This window comes from Pungitius pungitius, chromosome 2, assembly GCF_949316345.1.
Source record: "Pungitius pungitius chromosome 2, fPunPun2.1, whole genome shotgun sequence".
In the NCBI taxonomy this organism is placed as follows: Eukaryota; Metazoa; Chordata; class Actinopteri; order Perciformes; family Gasterosteidae; genus Pungitius; species Pungitius pungitius.
The window spans coordinates 10,396,507-10,417,588 of record NC_084901.1 but is presented as its reverse complement, the minus strand read 5'-3'; the positions used below and the strand labels follow the sequence as shown (position 1 = coordinate 10,417,588).

Here is a 21,082-nt window from a genome sequence, read left to right as displayed (position 1 = left end):
ATTTCTAATTTGATTATACAATGCAATACAGGTATGAATGTACTCTAATAAACATGAAATCCGAACCACACAAGCCATCATCTTTTTTATTAGTCTTATAATAAATAGATTTTTTTTCTACTTCGATTCAAACAGAACAGTAGAGGATGATTCATTTAAAAAGGCATCCTCTGTACAGCAGAGTACACACCAGCGACAACCCCCGTCTTAAAAGGCATCCGGTGTTATCAACTGGGATTAATCTTGTGGACGGTAACAGGAAGTGGGTACATGGGATGTTTTGATCTGTCACAGAAGATTAAAGCACAGGTATAAATTCTAATATGAATGATGGCTGAATTCCATTTAGCGCTTTGATTTCAGGGTCCTGAGCTGAGGTCCAATGATGCTTTGGGATTTTGTATTTTGTATTTTAAGGAAAATAAGATAAAACACCGAAATAAGCATTTACAGGGTTGAAGACGAAGAGTGGTCTCTGTGCATTGATGTCTTAAAGCTGAGCGCGAAACCCTGAGAAAAGTCCCGGCACAAACCAGTTTAAAAACGTTCATAGATTTAAGAGGTAATCAATGAGAACTAGTGAGTACAATAAAATCCAGTGTGAAAATAACAAAGACAAACATGAAAGCAAAAGGTTAAAACAGACACAGTGACGTATTTGTCTCCTGTATGAAGGCAAACATTTTGTGGCTTGTTTGTGAGGATCGTCTTCAGGTTCCTGACCTGCGTGACGCCAGCAGTACCTTGAGAACATCCCAGACAAACATCGAAAAGCATCTACAGCTACATTTTACACCTTCAAAGAAAAGAACCATCTTGAACACAATCTGTGATTTTTTTCAAATGTCATTTAAGAGTTAAATAAAAGTGGCGTTCAGGGAAAAAAAAGGTCACAGTCTTTTGTACAAAAACCTTATTGCTTTTTAAAAAAGTGCCCACTCGTGACCACGTCCTACCGGGACCGTCTTCCAGTCAGGTGACCTGGGCTCAGCGTTCCACAGACAGTTGTGAGGCTCACAGCAGCAGAGGCGTGTGCTCCCCGGCCGGCTCCATCCTCCTGGTGAGCTGCCGCGCTCGGGCCAGCAGGCGGTTGCGCAGCGGCGGGAAGTGGTAGCTCGGGTCGAGGACGTTGGTCTTGCGCCGCTCGCGCTCCTGCAGCCACATGAGGTACGGGCTGGGCGGGAAGAAGGGGCGCGTGCGCTCGCGGTACAGCTGCAGGACGACGCCGCAGACGGCGAGCACCACCCACAACGTGATCATGACGTAGTCTGGGCCGACAGGAGGGACGAGACGGTGTTGAGAGGGAACATTTGGATCGGATTAGCGCTGCTCGGGCCGCCACCGGGCGTTCGGGAACTCACCTGCGGCTTGGAAGGGCACGTCCGTGAACACGGCGCTGAAGTTGTCGTTGAGGAAGCGCTTGAGGATGTTCAGAGTGATGAAGGACAGGCTGGTGTAGATGTAGGCGTTGACGGCCAGAATCACGGCGTAAGCACCGACGGCGCCGCACGTGACGATGTTTCCCTGGGGTCACATTGTTCATTGTTTGTTAATACAAAACATGCAAATGATGAAGTGAACATAGTTAAGGATTAGTTCATGTAGTGTACGTGTGACTGCTGTTGTGTTGTTGTTTCACTTATGTAATGCTATTCCTTCCTTTGTGTTCTTGTTCCAAATGGGTGAAAAGTGACCATATGTAGAGTCAAAGGTTGTTAACATACTGTGCCTCTAACAAGGTGATGCTGATCACCGCGGAATCCTTTCATCGTACCACTAGATAGCAGCAAAGTAACTTGATTAAATACAAGGACCCGGGTTGAAGCCAAGATGCTCCTCAACGGAGACCACGCCTAGAGGCGGTCAGTGGTTTGAAATGGCATCAGGCCCGTTAAAGATGGGCTGCGCCTCAAGCATTAAGAGGACGGAAGTCACCGTCTGCATCCTTTAAGGAACACACAGGAAGTTACAGAAACGTTTACTTTTACAGAGCGTTACCTCTCTGGGCCACCGCACGAAGAAGAGCGGAACGGCGACCATGATGCAGCAGAAGGTCGACCAGAAAACGGCATCGGAGCGTCTGAGCACGTTGAGGTCCCCTAGGCAGAGAAACACTCTCTCAATACGTCACACACGACGGCATTGAAGAGCCACCGAAGGCTTCGGCTTCCTACCGAGAGGCGTGAAGAGGACCGTGGAGGCGACCAGGAAGCCGAGCATCAGTCCAACCACGACGACGCAGGCCATGACGGAACCGAAGCGCCACCAGCTCATCACCAGGAGGACCCCGCCCAACACGCCGATCACCACGGAGACGGCCAGACAGACTGCAGAGTGACGGACTCGCATTCAGATCCTTCGTACCGACCGGCTTGAGTCATGCAAACTGACAGAAAGCTTTGCAAACGGTCAAAAGGCTTCAGGGGTTAAAAAAAAAAAAAAGAAGAAAGAACTCACTGTCATAGTCCAGATCCGTGGTCCTTGTGATCAGCACAAAGAAGAAAAACGTTGCAAAGCTGAAGCCCATGCAAAACAACTCTGCATGACAAAGAGGCAGAAACAGAGAGAAGGAGTAAAGTAAATGCCTTCACACGCCACAGTAGTTCAAACGCGCCGTAGAACCTCATCACACGTGAGGGAGACCACAGGAGAGGCCTCACGGTCACTGTATCCCGACACTCTACGAGGGATTAAGTAAAAGTATCAATGCCACAGCTTCAGATCTGGTTTTCATCTCTATTTTGAAGTACAGGAATCACAAACATGACCTCCGACCCCTACTAATCTACTCTGCTGACCCTACGGTGAACTGTGTCTGGAAATAGTCGAGACATGACGTCTTTAGTCTGAGTGAAAAATGAGCTTTTAAAAAAAAAAGAAACTCGTTTCTCAGACTGAAGTGCTTGATTCCCAAGTCTACGGGTTAATAAACTCTTGAGACGGTCCTTCAGAGCTTCTACTGCTGCCTCCCGGGCTTTGTTAAGAGTCTCACCTCACTGGTTCCAGGGCTTGGCTAAAGGGACGTCTAGACCACCTCGCAGAGAACACAACCCGGTTCATCAGCAAAATCACTGGCTTGGTGTTGCGAGGGGGGATTTAAAATATGTGTATGATATATGATAACACCATAACAACGTTGCATAAAGCTATTACCACTCACCACATTTAAAGAATCGATGCCCGAAGAAACAGACAAACAGGCCCGCCAAGCCAGCGATGGTGAAGAACATCTTTGTAGAGATCTTTCCTGAAAAGTCAAAATAACACAAATCATGAACTGTGTCCAAAGCAGCAAAAAGTCAAACCCGCTCTCCCAGCATTCCTTAACCTCTGCTAAAAGACGTCCTGATATCTCGGACGGGGATTTCCTGTATTTCATCTAGAGACAAGAGACGTTGGTGGAAGAGGCCTGAGGTCATGGGAGATGTTGTTACAACCCTCTTTTCTTCAGTGTTCATCGTGTACGTTGGGAAAACATTGCTTGAAACTAGATGAAAGGTGACTTTATGGCAGCTCGTGGCAGACAACCACAAGGCTGAGGCCTTGCATGACGGGGAAGCCCAAATTGATTAAAGGGACGGATACATTTGGCACAATGGAAGTAAACAATTCAATATACATAAGAGGGTTATTTAATCTTCAACGAAATCCAGGTCCAGAACATCACGATTACATTGCATAATGATTTAATACCAGATAAGTTGTATTAACATTTCTGAAATCATATTAAATAAAAGTGAATTTGAATAACAATATTTATTGTTATACAATAAGGGCTTGATTGTAAAAATACAAAACAGAAAGTCCTGCAGCTTCATTTCGGTTCATGCCAAATTTGAAGTGAGATATTAATTTACTTTTGCCTTCACCCCAAAAAGCCCAAACATTATATTCTTCTCATCTTCTAATAAGATAAGGCACTCTGTGTGTTTATGTAAACCACTTGTTATTTCTCTCTGTTTACTGATTTGTTGGGGAGTGAATTCATGTCTTAGGATTCTGATCAGGTTGTGCGTTACATTGATTTTTCTGTGCCATTTTATTGGTCAATAGCATAGTCAATATATTTGTGCCTTTTCTCGTTATGACACATTCAAATTTCCCCACTGTCGGACTATATGACACCTACTAGTTTTGAACATGCAAGGGTCCATTTGCAATAGTGATGTCATTATGTCACAGGTCATTTGCTGAATAGCTTCACGTGATTGTAATTGGTCAGTGTGTGTCCTGGACCGCGGAACGAGTGCTGTAAAGCCTTGAGATAGAACTGCATCTGTCAAGACCGGTGCAGGCAGGCCGAGGCAGGACTCAAAGTAAAAAAAAAAAATGTATTCTTTAATATCCAAAAAATCCAAAATCCCAAAAAGTGGCCAAAACGCCGACAGGGTCCAGGGACATACACCAACGACATGTAATGACGCGACACGAGACAAGAGAGACTGACATGGCTTAAATGCACTGGGGAGGTGATTGGACACAGGTGGAAACAAACAACAAGCATCGGTGGAAATATCTAATAATTCTCAATTATCCATCAGTTGTTGGTCCGAATACAACCGATGCGCCTATAAGTGACCCGATATATAACATTGGTCTACGCATTTTTAGACATTAATGTCTAATTAATGTTACACCGATATATCTTTCAACCAAACATACCTTTATTAATTAGAGCTTATCTTTTGCCAAAATCCAATGTTAAAATCCATTACCAGCAGGCCGAATTTTTTGCTCTAACCCAAGAGATTGTTGGTTTGTATTATAATAGAATACATGCATATATGCAGGATGAGAACAAAAATAACAACTTCTGAAAAACATCTGAAAACCCCCCTTATAAGCCGTGGAATGACGGTCGCGGAGCTCACCGAGTGTGTGACAGCCGTCCAGAGTGGAGGCGAAGCTGCAGGCGTAGGTGTGGGCGGGGACGTAGGAGGCCGAGGTGTTCCTCAGCGGGTCTCTGACCACCACCGAGTACACGACGCCCTGCCCGGGGATGGAGTTGAACCCCGCCGTGCTCGCATCTGACGATAGCAGCGTCATGACCTGCAGCGGGATGGGCCCCAGGGAAAAGTGAGCTTCTCTTGCCAACGAGCTAATAGCAGCGAGAGTGAACGACGGCGTTCTCGGCGTCCCACCCGTTTGGCGTTCTTCACCGCGCCCTGGGCGTCCGCCACGGCCTGAATGGCGGCGAAAAGGCTGCGCTCTGACAGGTCGCTCTCGGGCAGGAAGTACTGGTAGACGTCGTACCGCAGCCGCCAGCGTGTGTCCGGTTCTGTCGATGTGTCGCAGGCCGGAGGAGTTTCTCCCCTGATGGAGACTTCAGGTGTTATTATAACTATAATCATGTTAGTATTCATCATTTAACGTTTTCTGTCAAGACCCCCATAAAGGATTTAGGGACATTCGAAGACCCCCCCCCCCGACCGAACAAATAAACAAAAAAACAATGCGACCCCCAGTTTGGGAACCACTGGTATACATGATTTACCTTCTATATAAGCGGTCTCCAACCACCGGGTAGTGGACCGGTACCGGCCCGTTGGCCATTTGCTACCGGGCCGCACGGAAGGAATAAAAAACTTTTTCCATTTGACTTTTTTTTTTCTGAAAATAAAACTACACATTTTCTCTCCCAACTGTTTACAACAGTCCACTCTGCGCGCGGCAGCTCCGCCCACCAGCAGACAAGAGAGCGCGCAACTACACCCGCTCTCCCCCCGACTCCCCGCCCCCGTCGGCCGCTACACCTTCAACACTGGTCTGATTTACATCACAAGTAAAAGCGGAAGTAGAATTTGGTTTGGGAAGAAATGACCAAAAGAGCACGTCTCATTTTGCCCTCTAGTCAGCGCGAACACGCGAGTGACCCTCCAGACGCGAGGTGGTGTTGGTCGTCACATGGACTCCTCACCTGATGTAATAACTGAAGTGATTTTCCCTGTCAGACACGTCAAACACGTGGAGCTTTAACTGGAGTTTACTGACATTCAACAAAGAGCCGAGTATTTGTCCAAACCACGGTAATGAGCTGAAAACGCCATTCGACACATTTCAAGTGTGCGGTTTGGCATTTCCAACCTCTCCCACAACAAGAGGATTCCTTCCACAAACCCCGAAAAGCCACCGTTATAAAGGAAGTGCAGAGAGCTTTTCCTCCTCGCAACCTTTCAGATACAAAGAAAAGAACGAAACCTTCCGAGAGATTTGACCACAGCGGCGCTTACTGCTCGGGTCTGCCGGGTAACAAATGCCACAACAGGAAGTGATTCAACACGTGAACGAGTCCTGGGTTCATCCCCCCGAGGACGTCTTGGTGACAGATAACGGACGAGTGCTTTCAGCCGCAGAGTGGAAGGAAGAGAGAGCATGAGATGGTTTCAGAGGAGATACACGACGGGGTGCCTCGGCTGACGGGGCTTTTGGTCGGGGGGGGGGGCAGCCCAAACGGGAAGCTGAGCAGACGATGCCCTTTCCTGCTGCCATTTTACCTTTCGTAGCCTAAGTTGGCCGGGGCAAAGCGGATGGTGGTCTCGTAGAGGTTGTAGAGGATGTAGACGTTCGGGTCGATGTCCAGGTTGACCTCCGGGTTACAAGCTCCAGGGACTGGATCTAAAAAAAGAGAACAGAGTCATTAGTAGCTGCCGTGTTCGGCCGAGAGAAGACAAAAACAATATTCCCCTCAGGCTTTGGTAGCATTCTCGGAAAGACTTTTAGTTTGGGCGGATCAACACACCAGGGGGCCTCCATCAATGCTAGTTCTCACTCGTGGTCCGCACAGACCTCCTCAAGTCCAAACGCGCATCCACGGAGCTGCTTTTTCTGGCTGCAAAATCCTTGTTTGTGCGGCACAGATGGAAAGAGGGCGCCGGACCTAATGGCCCAGGAGGAGTGTCAGAGAAGAAGTACCGGTGCTGGAGTACGGCAGGATGACCCCGGTCCCCGCCACGGTGTCCTCATCCGGGGAAGACATGAACAGGGAGAGGGTCGCTTGGCTCGGCGCCAGAGCCGTCAGGAGCCCCGGGTCCACCGCCGTCAGGGAGGGGCCTAGGCCGGGCATCTACGGCAACGCAAGGCAAAGCACATTTCAACAACAGGGCGCATTCCGCGTGCTTCACATGAAACCATTAGAAACACCCAGACATAACGGGAGCCAGAGGGATTGCCCAGGACAAAAGGTCATGGCAAGTGTTTGGGTCATTGAGTCAGGCAGCATCGAGTCAAAGCACTAGTTTCTCTTTTGAAAACCAACCGCCTGCGTCTTCGTGGAACCCCGAGTCTGCTGAGCAAACACTCCCCGGGCTTCAGGTTTGTTTGTATCTTCAACAATCTCAACATATTGTTAACGAGTACAGGGAACCGAATTCAGTCTTTTCATTGGCAGAGTAAAGAGGTTCAAATAAGTGCCCGGGTCAGAGCTCACACACGAGTTGGCTGGTGTTCAGTACTGCTGTCTACAAAATCCTACGAAGAAGAAGCACTACGGGCAGTTTCAAAAACGTCAAGAGTCTGCTTTCTTTGAGATATTTGTAGACAGAAGTACATGGAGATGATGGCGCAGTTGGTTGAAGTTCATCTCGCTCAGTCTGTTGGAGACCAGAACAACATCTCAACCTTCTAATCATAGAAGTACGAAAGAATCTGAAAATGAGCCTGATACGTCTCATTCCATGTGTTGCTGCTTCGAAAACTCATAATAAATGTATCATGCCGTTCTGCCTTGTTCATATTGACAGAAGATCCCTCTTGAGTTCTCTGGGGCTAGGCTCATTCAGACGTTCATCAAATGCTTGAACTGATTTCAAATCCTAAGAACTCTTCATGAACCAGCACTTTCCACGGCACCTTCCTAAAACATGTGTATCTGTACTGTGTTCACAATATAACCTACATTTAACACACACACACACACATACACAATTGCGCCAAGACATCACACTGAGGAACGCTTTGGCAGCTGAGGGCTTTAGAAGGTTTCAGTGTGCCGTGGAACACCGGTTGCATCCAGGTGATTGGTATCAAAGTCCCAGCTGGCATAGTAGAGGGCCGAGTTCTCCTCTCCTCGGGGAACAAACCACGTATTTTGCCATATACAAATTCTCCGGGGAGGATGGGATGAATTCCTGTTGTGTGAGACTGAAACTGTCCCCACACAGTACGTCTCTCTGTCCAACTGCTCATACAGAGACTCCATTGTATGAAGCTCGTCTTGTTGTTGTTGTTGTTGTTGTCCTTGGCGCTGCGGCGAGACCCCATTCGGTTTAGTATGATTCGCTGATTATATTTGAAAACGCCACCGAGTTAGAGAAACTGCCAAGCATCCTAATCCTTCCAAGAGCGAGGAAAGGATTTACAGCAGTATGACCAGGAATCGCATTCCAGTGACTACGGTCACACGGTCATACTAACATCACCGTTCTTCAGAGTACGACAATATTCAGACTCAGTTAACAGTTTATTCCTTTTGGACATGACAGTTCGGGCTTATTCCTGTTTAAAAAGAGCATTTTCCAATGGAGATTTCAGGCTTTTGGAGCAGCCTTTGGATCCATTCAGTAGAGTTTGTAGCGTGTGTGGTATGCATAGCCGCATGCTACTAGGGATATTAGTGGAATATTCATTTCATTAGCCATGGAAACCGCATTAAATGAATATGGCCTTTGTTTGAAATAACTGACTATTTTGAGCATGTAAACATAGTGATCATGAATATCCAGTTCTATGTCGTAAGAAACCATGTGCAACTTCCATTTTATTAAGTGCTTTGGCGAATCGGGTCTGTTGACGGAACAGAAATTGACAGTCATTAGCACCAATAACCACACCATCGCATAAAAGAAATAACATCAAACGTTTAAAAACAGGATATTGCGGTTGACTGCATGCAGTGTGTTTGTGTGTGTGTGTGTGTGTGAGAGAGAGTGAGAAAAGTAACTGGAAAAGGAAACCAGTAGACGTAACAATATGAAAGGACCATAAGAAGTGTGCATGGCCACTCAATAGTTCCTGTCCGCTTGGGTCTGAAAACCCACTTCCTTTTTTTTTTTTTTTTTCCCCTCGGCAGATTTGGTTGTTTTGGGCCCAGCGACCGGCTCCATCTCGGCTGGCTTGGCGCACATTTGCACCAACATTAGCTCGGACCCTAACCGAGCTGTCCCCTGAGACCTCTGGGACTGATGCCAGAAAGTTTTTTTTTTTTTTTTTTTTTCCGCCCCGTCTGCCGCTCATGACCAGGGGACCGCACATCAGCTGACTGCCTCTTCTCTCAGTGGGCGGGACGAACCTCGCTCACAAAGCCTCATTCATTAATCAGAGAGAGAGAAGTAACTGCCGACTCCTACGCGAGGCATAACTCACAGTTCAGTGAGCGTCTTCAGCTTTTACTGCTATTGCTAAAACCATCAAACCTCAGACAAGAGGTGGAGAAACTGTATAAAAGTGGTCAGGCTTGTGATTTGCTGATTTAGCAGAACGCCGCATTTTCAAGCTCTTAACACTGAGCTTTCGTCCACTTTTATAGCAAAGTCATGTTCAGTGCGATCTCAGTGCACCACGAAGAACATGCCAGTGTGCTCCCAGACAACTGGTGCCTCACAGGGAGAAGGACCTCCATTTGAAAGCCCCCAGCGGCCCTTCTGTGTGGGGTCCGTATGTTCTCCCCTTATCTGCGTGGGTTCCCCCCCCCACAGTCCAACGACATGCTCTGGGGATTAGGTTAATTAGTGACTTTAGATTGGCCCCTAGGTGTGTGAATGTGAGAGTGAATGACTGGGAGTCTCTATGTCAGTCCTGTGTTTAACTGGAGGCCAGTCCAAGGTGTGCCCAGTTCTCCCCCTGTTAGATGGGATGGACTCCGCCCCACTAAGGATAAGCGCTATAAAAGAGGACTGACTGACGGGTGGGAGTTTTCTGTTGTTAGACATTTTGGCCGTAGCGAGGTCTTATAATAACATTACAATAAGCTTGTGATGCTCAAAGTGCCAAACATCAATACATCTTTCCAGATAAAATGACCCAGAACCTCAAGATAATCCACCAGACCTAGTTGAGATCAGTTTGGTGTAGGAACCATTTCCTTTCAGACATGGGTAGCTGCCTCCGCCTATTTAAAAGCTTCATGCTAAGCTCAGCTAAACAGCTGTTGGGGGTTGAGGGTGTTCCATCATAGAGTTGTAACGATCTTGCAGCGATGTTTGAGAAGCTGCGGGGAGAGATGCGTCAGTCAGCCACCAGCACTTCCTCACCCTGCTGTAGGAGAGCGTGGCGTTGCGGTGCTGTGTGTGGAACTGCATGGTGACGTAGGCCACGTCTGCAGGGATCCGGGACACCACGGCCTGCACCGTCTCGTTCCGCGAGACGCTCACGTTCTGGAACGTCCCCGGCAGGAAGATCACCCGGTCTGCGACAGAGAGGGGAAAGCACGTTTAATCGAGTGGGTTCATCGTTCCGAGCGCGCTGCCCATGAACCTCATTCAGCGCGAAGAAGCGGAAGGAGACAAACATTCGGTACATTGGCGTTTCTCTGACATTGCAGACAGCACAGTGGCAGTTGGTGCTCAGCCGAGGAGGAGACCTGAAGGAAGGAAGTTCTTCCCCTCAAGGGTAGAACAGCTGAATGGAGAAGTACGCCGTGTGTTGAGTAATGAAGTATTTGTTTAACATCTGTACAAACGTCTCTAACGTCCAAGCGGGCCACACTTATTTTAGATGTTAATTCTGGCCTACAAAACTGCTTGTCTTGAAACAACACATCAGCTGTTCATGTAGGAGGTCTCTTGTTGGTTAAAAAGTCATAAACACCGAAAAATATTTCAACAACAACAACTGTATAATCTAGATTAACACTTGGTAAAATCATAAAAATGATTTGCAATGTCATCTTCAATTTTTATCTGAAAAACCTTTGGACTTTGGTCAGTATCATCCTCTAACCTTGTGTTTAGGTCAATGCATTTCAGCTCTGTTCAAATGAAACAGTAATAATGAATCCACTGTGCATGCACGAACTGTTAAGTAAAAGCACCAGATTTAGTGTGCAACACCATGACCACTTCAGATGATCACGCTGCAACAGCAACCACTCACAGGATCAGAGAAGCACGTGTAGTTTGACCAACAGAGGAGAAATAAAACCAAAGCAACTTCTTCAAGTCGTCTCCTCCCTGCGATGCTTCCTCAATACTCATCTCTGTCACAGATCACTCTCGCAATGACTTGCAGAAAGTGAGATAAATCTGTGGTGATTGAGCCTCACAGCCTTCCGGCCTCAGCAAAAACATCACAACCTCCAGGCTGCTGTTGCAAAGTCTTTATTTATTTACCTAGTAAACACTCAGGATCACTCAACCTGGTTTCACGACCCCATTCGATAACACACACACACACACACGCGCGCACGCGCACATATATTGTGTGCGCGTGTGTGTGTGTGTTATGAGTTAGAGTTGCTCTGTGATGACTCCCAAAACACATGATGACATGTAGCCGGTTATAACCTCTGGGACACAAACACAACTTTTTTCAAAAGCGCAAATAACTGAATTATGTCCATTTTTTCGATTAATAAGGGACAAAACTGGACAAAATCAACACATGACGAGGAGTATGTCTGTGAGAAAACGTGACATCTCGTTGATAGCCGACGTTAGCTCAAACTAACCATAACAAGTTGAACGCTTTTAGTGATTAAAATGCAGTATGTCGAGGACTTTAACCTAATCAAACATCAGCTTACAGATGATAAACCAAATGACGTTGCTAAAAGTGAAACGTAGCGTTACAATGATCTGCTTTCTGCAGTGACTCACTTTCCACCTGCGCTTGAACTCCGCGAGCCAGGAGGAGAAGAAGGAGGAGAAGAAGGAGGAGAGGAAGGAGAAGCCTCGGGCACCCCGTCCCCGGAGACATCTCCTCTGCAGCTGTCGGTCTCTAAGCAGAGTCCCCGGGTGTTCCTCGGGGGTCACCTCGCTGGTATCCTCGCAGCCTCCCGTCTCTGGGGAGCAGAAGTTGCCGCAGGAGCGACATGCTTGGCCGGACTGAGTGGTTTCTCGAGACAGCCGTGTGCGCGCGAGGCATCACGCTGTCGGTGACGCGATGGCTCCCCCTCCCTGCGCGAAGCGTCCGCTCAGCTAGGACTCTACACGGTTTACATGCTCATCTAATGTTGGGTTTTTTTTTTTTTTTCAATGCTCATTCTGAAACCTCGCGTCTTGTTCTGTAGTGATGTATAAAAGCGCGCATGTGGCTCTTGTGAAAAGTGGGAACTCTTTGACACTGATAAAAGCTACAACTACAACAGCAAAGTCATAAATACTAACATGCACAACATTAACGTAAAGCAGTCAAAAAGTGCTGCTGTGGTTGATTTATCTATTAAAACGACGTCAGAGGAATGCTCTCCAACATTATTGTGCTTATTTGTTGCAGTTCAGCAGCAGAAGGGGAAGTGTTGAATAATAGTTCTATTCCTGCCTTCTTTTTAATAAAGGTTATTGTTAGTTTCGCACTGCATTTCCACACATGTGCGAATATGTACGTGTGGCGCTCGCATCAGCGGACCACAAAGGAGCAGCAGACTGACACCCCCCCCTCCCCCTCCCTTGCTGCTCGGCTAAACTGTTTGCCCGACTACCCCCCCGCCCCCCCTTGACAAGGTATAGTGTGGAAGTTAAGTAACACGCTCAGGCCGCAACACAGAACTAAAAACAGAGGCAATTGTTTTTTGGATTTATTTCAACTCAAGCCCTTCTTTTACCCATTCATACATTAAAACCTTGCAGGCACCACAGTCTCATGCATGCTGGCTAAATGATCACACATAGTACCGAAAAACAAAGAATGAGACAGATCTTTCCCACGGCCTGTTGTCTCTGCAGCACCACGCCATAAATGCTCCAGGAGAAAGGAGAGTATACAGAATGTGTAGAGGGCAAAAGAAGAAGCTGTATGTGGCAAGACACTGTACACAATAGTGGCAGCAGCAGCATGGGGGGAGGGAGCGGTCGCCATGGGGCTCCCTAATTCTTCCGTAGGCTGATGTCGGCGCTGGTCAACAACGGCGACAGTGACGTGTTCTCTGATACGTCGTCTCTCTTCAGAACCAGGAAAGCCTCGCGACTGATTCCCAGCAGCTCTCGGAGGCCGCTGTTCTCCAGCTACGACGCATAAGAAGAAAAGTCCAGTCATGGGTTCAGAAATTGCACCAATGATCCTACGCCTTTTGTTACTGCTAAGGACAAACCATTCATTTGGTGGTGCATCAATTGATGGGGTTATTTCCTTTTACCTCTAGCTGTTTAATCCTCTCCTCGTCTTCACATATTCGTCCCTCATCCACCTCGATCGCCTTCCTCATCACGGAAGCCATCTCACTGATCTTGTCTATGTGTGCTTGCATTTCCTAGAAAAATGAAAAGCAAATTGAGTTAATAAAAAAGACAGTGGTAATTGGGTAAGCGGGTCTTAAGCAATCAGCTGTCACTGTTTTTCAGCTCAAGATCCAATAAACAGACACTTAAAGTAGGATTAAGTCGGCCTCACTAACCGTGGAGTGCTGCTCCTTCAGCTGTGTCACGATGGTGGGGTCGTCTCTCTTGCTGGCCATGAGGAGCCTGAACACCTGCTCCCTGTATTTGGTCATGATGAGCTCTAACGCAGACTGGTGTTCATCCAATGACGTTCGTAGCTCTGCAGGAAAAGTAAAGACAGGATGGATTTTCAGAGACATTACACCAGAAAACAAGAACATCTGTCCATTTCATGTGGCTGTGTTGGGATGAACAAGCTCTATGTTTGTGACAAATATGAGTCCACTCCATCATGCAAGTGCACAGATAGACCACTAGTGGTGCTCAAGCACCTGCCCTTTAACCCTGGATGAGAAAAGTGCCCCTTTTACTGGAGCCCAATCTTTTCTTCATTCGTCAAAATTTAAGAATAAAAGTTGCTCTCTCTGTCATCAATTCCTCCTCCTCAGAGCATTTAAAGGCAGGTTTACTGTTGTGAAATGAAAGGTAGGTCTTAAGTTGAACTACAGTCTGGTGAGGTATATTGTGGTATATTATTATTGTTATGGTTGTGGAGGAGAACACGGGCCAGCTCATCTTTCCAACCATTGTGAAGGTGGTAAGGATCTATGCAACGCTGACAACAGCTTCCGTGGAAAGATCCTTTTCAAAACTGAAGATAATAAAGAACAGGCTCAGAAGTCTCTGTGGGGAAGAAAGACTTTCCGACCTTCTCCTGCTTGCCATTGAAATAAATCACAGTGAAGTAAAAAAAAATTGCACCAAGGAGGATGCACCTGTGAATATCCTTTAATTTATTCATAGCATAGAGTCTGGTGATTTGTTGATCATTTAACATATTATATGGATATACAATATGGCCTAGTTTTGTTTGTTTTGAACCTGTTATTGGCTTATTTATTCAATTTGGTAATTTGAGTTTGTTAACAAACATACAAGTTGAAGATATCCTACTCAGTTTTTTATCTATTATTTTAAATTTCATCAATAATTTTGGCAATGACCTTTTGTTTTGGTTTGAGCACCAGCCTCCCCCCAAATGTCTGTGCACGTGCCTGCACTCCATTAAATGACAGCCCATTCCCTTTAATAGCAGCCCCAAAATCCCACAGTACGGATAACATCACAAACGACCGGCCTACCTTTGTTTTCCTGCTGGAGATCTCTGATCTGACGGTTTTCCTGTTGGATTCCTAGGACCAGACTAGAACGAGGACGATGTCGCGCTACCTGGTTTAATGTGTCAATCTCCTCCTGGTACTGCCAACAAGAAACCACCTCAAATTAGACAACTGGAATATTTCAGTTAAGAATTTTAAACACCCCATAATTAACAGGATTTGCATTACTTCCTACACTAATTCTCATCAGAAGGTCAATGTTAGTTTTTAGTAAATATGCACTGAAGTGTCTATAAAAAGAACATTCCTATTTTATTGCAACCAACATAATGTAATACCATACCTGTTGCATGGCCTCCACACGCTTGTTAAGCGACGTTGTCTGTTCAATTAACATCTCAGCTGCGTTGTCATGGTTACGAAGCCGCTCCACTAATGATTTGGCATCTGCCAGAACTTTATCTAAGGTAAAGTTCATGCCTGAGGAAATACAAGTCAGCATTACTATGAACTACAAGGAATTAATAAACTAATGCAATCTAGTTTTGGTAGAAAAAAATATGTATTTAAGGGTTCTACATACCAGGTAAGCTTAATACTAATGCATTTTGTGATCAATAAAATCATTGTGTGCGCTGGGCTAGTATGTTCCCTTTGCTCCCATCTTAATTAATTCATATACCTGAAGATTGGATCGGAATAAGTACATATAAATATAGCTATGTCTAATATGACTTGCCCATCCCTCATTATTGGTATTTAAAATGGCTGTACTTTGATTAATAATCAAGATTTCATCCCATTTAATAAATTAGGGGCAGATATTATACACAAACTGATACTTCCCATTTGTGATGTGATCGCAGTCTAAAGATGTCACCAACATTGACATTGACACAACTAGAATGCATTGCTCTGTGTAACATCCAGAGATAAAAGACATGACTTATCAGATGAAGACATGTAACAAGTCACACCATTGATGTCAGCAACTCGCTCAAGCTAACATTAACTTGAACTGAAGCGTTACATTAAGTTACCTGTAGCCACACCTATTTAGATAGAATAAAAGAATCTTAGCACTGTTTCTGATTAAGTTAACGTTAATTGACAGGGTAACGTTAAAATCGTACAAGCAGCACAAACGAATGAAGTCTATGCTAACTTGTTAGCCGACGTACAACCCACACTCCAGCTGTCATACAAAGCCATACAATTCAGGTTGATATTACAAACATGTTCTAACTGGTCGAATCATATCACAATTGAGTTGTCGTTTTTTTACAAATGTAAATGAAGAAGAAACTGTCGTACCTGGGGAACTCAAAGTGCAAGACATTGGAGTTTAGTCTGTCCGCCGTTACTTCCTGTTGATGTATTATAGTAGCTAATATTAGCTAAAGGCTAACATTAGTCTCCATCAAAGGCCAACAAGTAGGGTTAGAGGTAAAAATGCGGCAGTATTCCTCTTTAAAACACGAGGATCTGACAGCAGGCATGAACTTTGAGCTTGATTTATCTCGTTTACGTCAGAACTGAATATGATTTAAGTTGCAACAACTACCCTAAACGATAATATACCGACTAAAGCTTCCAAAATCCCGTCAAAATCCCGCGAGATTTGTGATATCAGAACATTCTCGCGACAATAACAGAGAGACTTTGTTAGAGTGCCGAAAATATGGCGGACAGGCTAACGCAACTCCAAGACGCTGTCAATTCGGTAAGACACATTTTGGAATATTTAAACATTAGCTAAAGTCCATTTTGACTGCTCGTTTAATTTTAAGTTGGTAGGTATGTGCCTGAGTTACTGAAGGTATGTTCACTAACTCTGTAAACATTGTTACATCACTGAGTAGCTCTCGACCAGGGGCCTGTAACGTTACCACCAACACGTTTATCTTCAGTTTATATTCCACACAAACAGAAACATGGTGCATAGTGTTGGAACCTCAACGTGAACGTCATTGAAAAGCTATCGAGGGACGGACTGGCACCGTCCATCACTATACGTATCAACGTACACTGTTATCACTTCCTGCCTGAAAGACCGTTCAAATCAAGTGGTTTTGTTTTGTGTGTCCAGCTCGCAGATCAGTTTTGTAATGCCATCGGCGTCCTGCAGCAATGTGCGCCTCCGGCCTCCTTCAGTAACATCCAGACAGCAATCAACAAAGATCAGCCCGCAAACCCAACCGAAGGTGAGTTGTGTTCACCCGTTCTCATCATCATCATCGTCATCATCATCATCATCATCATTATTATTTACTTCTTTGCTTTCTCATTAATCTAGAACTTGCCTCTGAACAGCTGGTTAACAATGATGTACCCGTCATCTCTTGAGCGTATCAAATGGCCGAGTGTACTGATGTGATACAATCAATCCATAATTTGCATCAACACATTGTATTTCACTGCTAAAACACATTGTTTTCTTCCTCATCTTAATGTTATATGTTTGCTCATGAGTTACAGCATAGAGACACAGGCTTTGCTTCACATTTAGCTCATATTATTCCAAATACTATCTTCTATCTCTACCCAGAATATGCCCAGCTATTTGCTGCCCTGATTGCCAGAACGGCCAAAGATGTGGATGTACTAATTGACTCCCTGCCCAGCGAGGAGTCCACGGCAGTTCTGCAGGTCAGCACATGCATAACTAACCTTCAGATTTATTGGTTACAGGTTAGGGTTAGGGTTAAAAAACATCTGGTATTACTAGCTTTCAGTCAGCAAATAAGGCCAAATCAACTCTTGTAACTCTCCTTTCTATAATTCGGCAACTGATGTCCACTCATGGATATAAAAATAAATGAATAATTTATATATTCTTTACCACATTGTAACACAAAATAGGTATACACAATAGTTTAAGGTTTGAAGTGGCTATTCTCATCCATTCATTCAAAGCATCACTCAGTAGGCCCCAGAGGTGCTGCTAAATTATTTCACATGAATGAAAAAATCATAATAATTCAAATCATGCCACTGTTGGCTAGCTATCATTTTGTTGGATGCAGTAACATCAAATTGAGCTTTTTCTTTTTTGAATGGAGGGGAGTGTTTGACCACCCTGCATCGCTTACAACTCCAAAAATACATGTGATTTTGTTTCACAATGCAGGAAGTGATGGATGAGGGTTTATTTAGGTCTTTAAAAAAAACGTAGATTAGCATAAATTTTTATTTTTTGTTCTTTTTTTGGCATTTTATGTTGTCCTAAAGTGAGAAAAAGAGAACGTTTATGCTTTGACTGTTAATTCATGTCCTAAAGATGCAAGGTCATATTGGATGAAACCAATGATTCTTGCAGGTTAATCTGAATGCAGGTGATGTGAGCAACTAGCCACTACATATCTGGAATGACTATTAGGGTAGCCACCACCACATATAATGTATTTTGGAAACCCTATATATATATATTTTACCAGAGTCATTTTCAGTTTATCTTCAACAGCTGAAATACTGAGACCAAGTGATGTTCCATTTGAAGAATCAGTTTATACAATGATGACCTCATTAATGCATTCTTTCTAGGTCCTCAACTTCCCATGGATGGCCCCATGTCACTCTTGAAGCACACAATGTTTGAAACTTTTTCCAGCATAAAGATAGAACATTTGAATTCACCCCCCAGAGGGAGATTTTAAAAAGTCACAGTGAATTTCATTCAAACAATAAAAGGCTAAAAAGTAGAAAATAACATTCCCTTGTATTGCCTTGAAAGGTGCTTCATTAGAGTTGCTCACATCCAGAGTGCTGGAAATAACTGAACAGTGAGTCTATATTTATACAGTTGTGATAGGTGACACATTGTTTGGACACTTAACAAGTCATCCAGTAAGAAAGCAAAGTAGGAGTACCTTAAAGCTGCTCTTCAATAGCTTAAATATATGGTATCACTTTATTTTTTATATTTTGTTGTCTGAAAACTAATGCGTTTTCCATCCTGGGCAATCAGTCAGTGGTCCATCAATTAGGAATTGACAAACCAACCTCCCACCATTGATCAGTGAAACAGCATGAGACATTCTCTTGTTTACCATAGTTTGTATAATTTGCTTTACTTGGGTCTTTTTACAAATGTATAAAAAAAAAATTCCGCCATCAGTTGATGTACAAGATATCCCGATCACTTTAAATGACGTGTTCCCTTGCGACAGGCGGCCAGTCTGCGTCAGCTGGAGGAGGAGAACCACGACGCAGCAGCTCGCCTGGAGGAGGTGGTTTATCGTGGTGACGTGCTGCTGGAGAAGATCCAGAGCGCCCTGGCTGACATCGCCCAGTCTCAGCTCCGCACACGCAACGGAGCGCCAAGCCAGCCCTCGCCGGCCGAATCCTGACCCGCGGCGAACACAGTGAAGTCCTGGACAATTCTCAATTCGTTGACTCTTCATTTTTACCCTCAGACATCCGCTGCTGGCCTCAAAACAGTCCGAGCATGTCTGTAGGGGAAATGCAAATGAAATGTCATTTGGTTGCTTAGCAACGCTAATTCAAATGGTAAAGGTGGGTCTTCACAGACGCACCCTTTTTTTTCAAAAAGGACCTTTGTGTTCACATGCTGAGATATCGTTTGTCTCCACAACATTGGTCTGAATGTGTGATTTGTCACCATGCCTTTTATTTAATGTTGATCAAGTCTGTTTTTTTTTTTTTGTAGATATTTATGAATGAATTGATTTAAAATTCTTGTTTTGGTGTATCCAGTGAAAAAGCTCTAGACAAGCTTTAGACCATTTGACAAACTTGCTCTGCTCACTGTAACTCTGACGCATTTTGTTTTCTTTTTTAAATAAAGTTTGATACACAGATAAAATGTGTTCAAGGTTTGTGTCTATGACACACAAACCTCTAAACATTTGTTTTGTGATTCAGGTGAAGGAAGTGTTTCTAGCTCTGCTACACAAAGGATATTTATTGTGAAGGTGGTTCTTAAATCATGGCATTGCACAAAGTTTGAAGTCTACATAATACTATGATTAATTGTGCGTTATTGAAATTATCTCATTTTCACTATTTGAACACTTCTGCGGTTCTTAAATACACAACTACAACTTCCTCAAAAAATGTCAAATACATTTGTAAGAACTAAGCTTTGTGTTGTCTTTTGAGATGACTTCATGAGTAAGATTCTAAAATAACTTTGGAAGACAGTCTGTTGAGGGATAACTTTTGGAAGAGAGCTGCTGATATATATGACATAGATATGGGAACAGTGACCAATTTAGTACTCCATAGTGAAAATTCTGGGTGGAAATAAATCATTTTAGGGTTTTCTTCTGGAAACCCTACCAATTAAATTGTATCATGTTATTTTAATATCTAGATCCTTTGAAACCATTCTTTAACGACATCTCAATGGTACAAAAAATATCATTTTTCAAGATGCAGTTTTTTACAGCTCAAGCAGTATGAGAGTACCCGAGTGGTCCCAGAGTAATCTATAGAACAGCAAAATACATACTAATGTCTAATTAACTGTTTATTTACGTAATTCCTTTAAATTCAATAAATGTGTGTTAACTCTTAAGAAGTCTCATTTGATGAAAGAAACATGGTTGGTGAACTGTTAATAAAGAAAATCCAGCTAAAATAATATTTTAATACATCAGTGTTTTGGTGTGGGGTGCGTCCTTAATTTCCCTCAAATAAAAAAAGTCTCTCTCTGGTCTTAGTCCAGGCTTCACGGCACAGAGTTTATTCACCGAATCTAAATATAGGTGGTGTGTTACAGCTCAGTGGGCACCATTGATGTGAGGAGTACATAAACAGGCATGTTGGACACCACACCCAGACGTGTTAGCAGGGCACACCCACATCGGTGCATGTCAACATCACTGCTCTTCCAGTAAAAACACTGGACACGTCCAAATAAGGACATCCACAGCCTGAACTGCTTTTCATGTCAACACAAGTTTGTTGTTTGTGATTTTATTCTGCTGTATTTAGTTTACTTTTGATTAACTGAACACACCTCTTTGTCCTGTTGATTAATAGGGAATCAAACATTAGGGTGAGGGTAAGGATTAGAGCAATCAAGCCGGTTTCCTCTGGAATTTCTATATTTCAGCATTGACATGTGAAAACCTTATATGCATTTTCTAGTTGTATCAAGGAAGTCTTTTACTCATTTCTCGGCCAAACAAAGTGCAGTCTTCTTGAAATCTTCTAGGCTAGTTAACTTATACTGTTAATCATTTCTTTATATGTGTTTTCTCCTGTTAAACATCTCTTAGTTAACTATTGCAATTTATAAGTAGCAATGTGTAGGCTCATCACAATGTGACCTTTTAATGACCTTAAATCTCTTGACATGGCATTTGCTATTATTTAATGAATTACTTGTGTTACTTGTGTCACGTGATTCCAAAATGCAAATAATATGAGTTATTTTTTAAATGGTTTTCATTGAGCATAACCAAT

At 44.1% G+C, this 21,082-nt stretch overlaps 3 protein-coding genes across 3 annotated transcripts; 1 reads left to right on the top strand and 2 right to left on the bottom strand.

The window, feature by feature from the left end:
* Nucleotides 1-66: 66 nt before the first annotated feature.
* Nucleotides 67-12,132, bottom strand: tm7sf3 (transmembrane 7 superfamily member 3). The gene is made up of 12 exons (XM_037460748.2): nt 11,811-12,132; nt 10,248-10,402; nt 6,913-7,063; nt 6,495-6,615; nt 5,142-5,313; nt 4,872-5,049; nt 3,161-3,247; nt 2,458-2,538; nt 2,175-2,327; nt 1,999-2,099; nt 1,362-1,524; nt 67-1,268 (listed from the first exon to the last, which is right to left on the bottom strand). Exons 1-12 carry the CDS (start codon nt 11,908-11,910, stop codon nt 1,015-1,017), a joined length of 1,716 nt encoding a protein of 571 aa, XP_037316645.2. The 5' UTR covers nt 11,911-12,132; the 3' UTR covers nt 67-1,014.
* Nucleotides 12,133-12,717: 585 nt separating this feature from the next.
* Nucleotides 12,718-16,241, bottom strand: fgfr1op2 (FGFR1 oncogene partner 2). The gene is made up of 6 exons (XM_037461932.2): nt 15,965-16,241; nt 14,994-15,130; nt 14,672-14,789; nt 13,547-13,689; nt 13,289-13,402; nt 12,718-13,157 (listed from the first exon to the last, which is right to left on the bottom strand). The coding sequence occupies exons 1-6, from the start codon at nt 15,987-15,989 to the stop codon at nt 13,020-13,022; spliced, it is 675 nt and encodes a 224-aa protein (XP_037317829.1). The 5' UTR covers nt 15,990-16,241; the 3' UTR covers nt 12,718-13,019.
* On the top strand, nt 16,218-20,363 carry med21 (mediator complex subunit 21). Its single transcript, XM_037461933.2, has 4 exons — nt 16,218-16,373; nt 16,740-16,854; nt 17,199-17,299; nt 18,820-20,363. Exons 1-4 carry the CDS (start codon nt 16,332-16,334, stop codon nt 18,997-18,999), a joined length of 438 nt encoding a protein of 145 aa, XP_037317830.1. The 5' UTR covers nt 16,218-16,331; the 3' UTR covers nt 19,000-20,363.
* Nucleotides 20,364-21,082: the final 719 nt, after the last annotated feature.

Coding starts and splice junctions, on each gene's coding strand:
- tm7sf3 (XM_037460748.2), bottom strand. CDS start 11,910: ATGTCTCCGGGGACGGGGTGCCCGAGGCTTCTCCTTCCTCTCCTCCTT. Junction 2,539..3,160: donor GCATCGATTCTTTAAATGTG/GTGAGTGGTAAT, acceptor TTTGTCATGCAG/AGTTGTTTTGCATGGGCTTC. Junction 2,328..2,457: donor CACGGATCTGGACTATGACA/GTGAGTTCTTTC, acceptor GTCACTCTGCAG/TCTGTCTGGCCGTCTCCGTG.
- fgfr1op2 (XM_037461932.2), bottom strand. CDS start 15,989: ATGTCTTGCACTTTGAGTTCCCCAG. Junction 14,790..14,993: donor GTGTGGAGGCCATGCAACAG/GTATGGTATTAC, acceptor TCTTGTTGGCAG/TACCAGGAGGAGATTGACAC. Junction 13,158..13,288: donor AGAGGATTAAACAGCTAGAG/GTAAAAGGAAAT, acceptor TATGCGTCGTAG/CTGGAGAACAGCGGCCTCCG.
- med21 (XM_037461933.2), top strand. CDS start 16,332: ATGGCGGACAGGCTAACGCAACTCCAAGACGCTGTCAATTCG. Junction 16,374..16,739: donor TCCAAGACGCTGTCAATTCG/GTAAGACACATT, acceptor TTGTGTGTCCAG/CTCGCAGATCAGTTTTGTAA. Junction 17,300..18,819: donor AGTCCACGGCAGTTCTGCAG/GTCAGCACATGC, acceptor CCCTTGCGACAG/GCGGCCAGTCTGCGTCAGCT.